This window comes from Olea europaea, unplaced genomic scaffold (assembly GCF_002742605.1).
Source record: "Olea europaea var. sylvestris unplaced genomic scaffold, O_europaea_v1 scaffold5081, whole genome shotgun sequence".
Taxonomy (NCBI): Eukaryota; Viridiplantae; Streptophyta; class Magnoliopsida; order Lamiales; family Oleaceae; genus Olea; species Olea europaea.
The window spans coordinates 1-6,207 of record NW_019263398.1 but is presented as its reverse complement, the minus strand read 5'-3'; the positions used below and the strand labels follow the sequence as shown (position 1 = coordinate 6,207).

The following is a 6,207-nucleotide window of genomic DNA, read 5'->3' as shown; positions in this document are numbered from 1 at the left end:
TATTGCTCTACTACTTGCCGTAAACTAAATCATTATAATACCATGCTACATTATGTAACAAATATGATACTAGTTACTGTATCATAACAAACAGAAATCTTCTCAAGTATAGCATACTCAATCCACGCCTGAAAGTACGAAATCGCCATTAAGCCTTTAACTCAATTGAAGCCAACTAAAGTTAAAAATTTAAGAACAGGAGGACCCACAAATTTACTAAAGAGGCAAAGCCCAGAAACTAATTATTCATCGGATTATAATATTATCACACTCTAAACAAAATGTGGGGCTTTGATCATCGTGAACAAGTTTTCACATTTATCAATTATCATCAAACAACATAAATACTTGTAAAATATGTACACATTTATCCCTTTCAAGCAACATGCCTATGTAACGATGTGTACAGGAAACAATAACAAAATTACCAATGGTAGGAGAGAGATCTTCGAAAGTGTTTGTAGTGAAACTGAGCAAAAGGCTACTTTTCCCAACTCCAGAATCGCCTACCATCAGCAGCTTAAACAAATAATCAAACTCTGTCTGTGCTGATGATTCCATAGTTTTCTTCAATTTTCAAAACCCTGAAACTGAAATTCCAATCAGTCAATGCATAACTCGAACGGGGAGAGAGAGAGAGAGAGAGAGAGAGAGAGAGAGAGAGAGAGAGAGAGAGAGAGAGAGAGAGAGAGAGAGAGAGAGAGAGAGAGAGAGAGAGAGAGAGAGAGAGAGAAGCCCAGAAACGGAGCACCTGAGTTTGAATCGGTGGAGCAAAAGATGTATGATTCTCGGACTGTGTCTGCTTGTAAACTATTTTATAGCGAAATTTCTATAGTTTTTATATAGTTATAAATTATAATCGAATTGTGTAGAAAAACGTTGGGTTGGCGAAAGGAAGAGAGAGCTCAATGTGGAAATGTTCTGGCGGTGCAAAAGAGAATAAAAGGTCCAAATTTGCATTATTAGTCCCCATTCTATAGATATTGTTGCAACTTGATTTCTAATTTATTTTTCTTAACGACGTAGTAACTATTCCATTAAATTTGTAACAGTGTTAATTCTTTATGCTTGTTCTCCATCATTTTAAACCTTAAGTAGCACGTGCACCATCATTTAAATGGTTAATTGCGCACGTGCACTTCATAAGGTAGATTAGTGTTTAGTACTTGAGGTTTGTTCGATAGTGATTATGAGAACTAATTTTTTTACCGTTAGAGAGAAAAGTGGGTTTTACCTATAAGTGAAGAAGTCAAAAATAACGATTAAAATAGTAAAATAAATGTCAAAATTTTGATTTTTTGGATGAAAAATTACTACCAAACGGGGGCTTGTTTGAGTTTTTTCAATTTAACCAAGTATTTTACGGGTCCACAATTTTTATCAAATTTTATCAAAATTTACTTATTACAAATCAACAACATGTAGGGATGTCAATGAGTCGAGTCGAACCGAGCCGAGCAAACTCCCGAGCTGAAATTCTAGGCTTAGGCTCGCCTCGGGTAAAATATTCAAACTTTTTTCCAAGCCCGAACAAAAGCTCGACAAAAAAAATTAGGTTCAACCCGAGCTTTCGACTTGGACCTTTCCGAGCCGGGCCGGCTCGAGTTTTGCTTTTTATTATTATTTTTTTAATAATTAAAAAGACAGCAACAACCTGTTGCCTATTTTTGACAGTAGCACGTTGCCTTAAAAGTAGCGTGCTGCTGCTTTTAATTTTTTTTTTTAATATATGCTCGGTTCTTCAAGGCAGCGTGCTGCTGCCTTTAATTAATTTTTTTTTTTTTAATATATGCTCGGTTCGTCCGAGCCGACGAGCCACACGGTCCGGCTCGAACTTTGCCCGGTATCTAAAAATGGGTCTCGGCTCGATTCTCCCGAGCCGACAAACCCTATTGCCATTCCCAAACAACATGATCCCATCAAAAGATAGCGTTTGATTTGATCTTATAAAGTTATTAGGGTGCGAGTGTCTATTTTGAAAAGCCAATCTTCTTAAAGGAGTTTACCAAACCTGCGTATTTGAAAACACTAGAGGTGGCTCGGTCTACTTGGCCTTCGAGGGAGAAAAATATAAAAAAAAATAATGCTTAAATTATAAATAATGTCCACAAAACTTAGGTAGCAATATGCAATGTGACAAAAAATAAAATAAAATAAACAGCTGCTTCTATGGTTGGACCAAATCACAAAATGTTTCCTTTGTACGATGAGAATTAACTAATATTTTCTTCAGGAATCAAAAAATTTAAGTCATTCTTGATTATTAATATGTTAGGTTCAACTAATTTACTATTTTTTGCTTGTTAATTAATCTAATGACTTGGTTTGGTTATAAATCGTAAGTTCATATATTTAAAGATTAGCGGTGAGGGCTAGCAAGACGAAGTAAATGGATGGCATATGAGCCATTTCAAGACTTTTTTTTTTTTCACTTATAAGAAACTTATCGTGTGTTAAGCCCACCCAACGTGCACTCTTTTGAGAAACATCTAAAGTTTGGATAAATTAATGTGTAGAAAATTTGCATTTACATTTTTTTAATACGAAGAGTAGTTGAAATCTCTTAATGAATTTAAAATCATATTCATGTCTAGTTGATGTCATACATTTGCCGCACTTTTTTCCCAAAAAACTTCTCGTACGAAGTGCTACATCATCTCAATATATGACACTTAATCTATCTCCTTCAAACTAGAAAGGTTCACACACCAATCAATAATCAATTCTTCAATGACATCAAGCTCCACATGCATAAAAGGGCATTGAGAACCAACAATAGATTTCATTTGCCATCATGATTGACCATGGCCCATCTCTTCTCAACTACACTTTGGAATTCATCTTATGTGTTCACTTGGTTCGGTTTGAGGCATGACCTATAAAAATTGGGTCCCATCTAAAAACGTTAACCTATAAGAGTAGTTCAAATTCTGATATAAACTCAAGATTATTCTCATGATTGATTTGAGACTTATATCGCACTTTTCTTAGTTAATTTTCTCCATCATTTCCTCTTCTATGATAAATTTAGGCAGTTCACAATCCATAAACCTTCTTAAATGCAGTCAAGACATTAGTATTTTTGGGTTCTTTACATATTCACGAGTATCTTTGGCTTTCTCATAATGGTTTAGCTACAAAGAAATTAACTTCTGGATTATAACATAAAAAACTTAGATACATTCACTTTGTGCTAACAAGTACTACGTATTATAAGTAAAATAAACTGTCACAATATTAAATAGAACGTCATACAAAGCAAAAGACTCTGAAAAATTGTAAAATACATTATTATCCTCTAATCTCAAACAATTAAACTGAAATTGTTAATTGAGCCATGATTTAACTTAAACTTGAGCATTCCACTTGACTAACAAGCACTCTTCATCCCAATAGTGCTATGTAAATTGAAAGAAAAAGAATTAAATAATATAGTTATCAAGAAGAAATACCCACACCAAGAAAATCTATGAAGGGAATGTCCTTTTTGCGGATGGACTGGTCTTCTTGTTTCTGCTTTATGCTTGCCCTTGCATTGGAAAAGGGGCGTAAATTATCGACATTAATACTTGTCAAATTATCTCTATTCATTTTCCCATGCTTTCTACTGCCATCACCAAAGGGATATGGGACAACCCTCTTGTAGTTTTGGGTGCCAAATGCTGCACAGGCACCAAATATTGACATATTTAAACGTGCGCTGTTGGAGCTGGAATTGTATTGATTATTGCCTTCTCTTACAAACAAATCAGCAGCAGAAGATAGGTTATTTTCCCTTGAATTTCTTGGAATAAAAGAGGGCCATAAAGCGTGTGAATCAGAGGACGATGACACGGAGAAGACTTGATCTTTGTTTTGACTTTGAAATTCCAAAATCCCACCATTTTCAAAGCTGATTTTGGGCACATATTCATCGTGGGATCTTGAATTTTTTCGTTTAACGTAAGATGAGGATTTGGAGTCATGACTAATTTCATGATGACTCCTTTTACCAGAAAGCTTGGATTTTTCTCTTTGTTTTCTGGCCATAATAACATGCCAATGATTTTTCACAGCATTGTCAGTTCTACCTGGAAAAAACCTGGATATAAGAGCCCATTTATTGCCATGTACTCGATGTGCTGCAAGAAGCCTGTCCTCTTCTTCTTCTGTAAATGGCCTCCTGTTTATTCTTGGATCAAGTTGATTAAACCATCTCAATCTGCAACTCTTGCCTGCAAATTGACTAGATAGATCAAACACAAAAGTCCACGATTCTTCTAATACTCCTAAGTCAGCTACCTAAACCCTTGAAACAGTAATAACGTTGATTAAGACAACTCAATACATGTTTGAAATACGATATATATCTCGAAGAATTTGTAGCCAAAAGATTAAGTGTTCACTATGATTAGGTTCAACACTATTATCAATAGATAACCAGTTCAAAAGTTGGACTATGGAACCTCAAACAAGTAACCCTAATTTTGAACAGTACAGCTAGAAATGATTGAGAAAAATAAAAAAAAAATATATATAAAATAACACAGGCACACACACGGAAATTAACCTGATCTCCCTTGAAGTTTTTCAGCGATTGAATTCCAGTTTTGAGGGCCATATTTTTCTACAAGCTGCCGGAGCTTTTCATCTTCAGAAGGTCTCCAGTGTCCTCGAGGACAAGTCCTTGGATCATCACTATAGCCTCCACTGGTTTCGTCCATCATCACGCACATCAAAGACTCTATCAACTGAGGATTTTAAAATATCAGAAAGAAATCTCCAGTTTAATCAAGCAGTACAGAAAAATAGATAGAAACGGAATTGGAAAAGTGGGTTGGTTTAAAGCTGCCTCAAGATGGACTTTGCCACAAGAAAAACTGAACCTTCTTTCTTTATCTATTGGCTTTCATGAGTAAATCACTGATATTTAGCTTAATTGCCTCGTGTAAAAATACCAAGATTTCTTGAATGGTAATTATTCACTAAAACACCAATACTGTTGCCATTTTTTCTTCTTTTCTTTCGTGATCAATTCAAATTTTCAATGATTGTTACCCATTGTCTAACTAGTATGTTGAATTTCACGTAAGCTCATGTTTAACTCCCATTTTTCAAAATATATTTTTCCACGAACCATTTTTAATGATATATTCTCTCAATAAAATAATTATGTATGGAGATTCATAATTTTTCTCTACTTTTTAAGTACACATTTTCCAAAAAATCACTTTTTACAAAATGTATTTTTTAAAAAATATGTATCAAAGAGGAACTAATACTTTCACATTCATCAATTTTTTAAGTTTTATCCATTCCCTAATATATTACATATATAGTAGCACTTGCCTTCACTTAGAAACTCTAGGCCCCCCTCCCCCCCCATTAGAGTAAGGCATTCTCTCTAAATTCGTATCACTCGTTCTTCTCTCTAGCAATATTTAACCTATTAACGTCAAACAAAGAATGCAAGAGAGAAAAAGAAAGATAATGATACACTTAAAAATTTCTTTCTTATTGCATATACCTAGCTATTAAGAGGCCTAAATCCCTTTATAAAAGGTTCTTTATACAATATTTATGGTTTCTAGTTAAATTGTTATTTTTCAGCACAATATAACTTATATCCCAGCTTATAAAATGCATAATTTATTTTTAATTTGCTTTGACACTGTATTAAGACTGATTTCATGCAAATTTTATAGCAACTTTTTCTTGAGAATAAGCTTGTCCTAATATTGCACGAAATTTTCTTTAAGTCTCGCTCATCTAAATGTTTAATTTGATGAAATTTTCTTTTCTCGGAAAACAATTATTTCTGCACAAACAGACTCATTTGGATAGGATAATTCAAGAAGGATAAACCCTATTTTCTCAACAACATAGAGTCTGTGAATACTATGAATATAAATAACATAATTTAAGAATGTTCAGAAAACAATATGTACCTCGAATTCGAAGAGAAAAAGGAGATAGCAATAACGGGACTTCAGAGAACAAAAATTTTGAAAAAAAAAAATGGTTCTGTTTTATAAGAGACAGATGTGAATGATGATAAGGTTTTAAAGCTTGCAGACACAACATCAAGCAAGAAATTAGGAATAAAAAGCTTGTTATTCAATTAATGGTGATGGTTGGTAAGCTTTCTATGTATACATACGAATAATAATTACAAAGTTCTCATTAATTATTGGATGTCAACTTTAGAGTTCTTAAGTAATGACTATG

The 6,207-nt window shown here is 33.8% G+C and overlaps 2 protein-coding genes and 1 long non-coding RNA gene across 5 annotated transcripts in view; all 3 read right to left on the bottom strand.

Moving 5' to 3' along the window:
• Positions 1-149, bottom strand: part of LOC111388599 (ras-related protein RABC1-like) — a 9,272-nt gene extending 9,123 nt beyond the window's left edge. The window contains exon 1 of the mRNA XM_023013354.1: positions 71-149. Coding sequence (XP_022869122.1) covers positions 71-149 — 79 coding nt within the window. The remainder of the gene's footprint in view (positions 1-70) is intronic.
• A 279-nt stretch (positions 150-428) lies between these two features.
• On the bottom strand, positions 429-917 carry LOC111388598. 2 transcript variants are annotated; one of them, XR_002701607.1, is made up of 2 exons: positions 752-917; positions 429-590 (listed from the first exon to the last, which is right to left on the bottom strand). It is a non-coding gene; the product is annotated as an uncharacterized LOC111388598 (long non-coding RNA). The 2 variants fall into 2 exon arrangements; XR_002701606.1 differs by having other exon boundaries at positions 429-584.
• Positions 918-3,213: 2,296 nt separating this feature from the next.
• On the bottom strand, positions 3,214-6,105 carry LOC111388600 (transcription factor LAF1-like). Of its 2 annotated transcripts, XM_023013355.1 has the most exons (3): positions 5,928-6,105; positions 4,550-4,730; positions 3,214-4,214 (listed from the first exon to the last, which is right to left on the bottom strand). In XM_023013355.1, the coding sequence occupies exons 2-3, from the start codon at positions 4,713-4,715 to the stop codon at positions 3,439-3,441; spliced, it is 942 nt and encodes a 313-aa protein (XP_022869123.1). In that variant the 5' UTR covers positions 4,716-4,730; positions 5,928-6,105; the 3' UTR covers positions 3,214-3,438. The 2 variants fall into 2 exon arrangements, with proteins under 2 accessions (XP_022869123.1, XP_022869124.1); XM_023013356.1 differs by lacking the exon at positions 5,928-6,105 and having other exon boundaries at positions 4,550-5,016.
• Between the last annotated feature and the right edge of the window lie 102 nt (positions 6,106-6,207).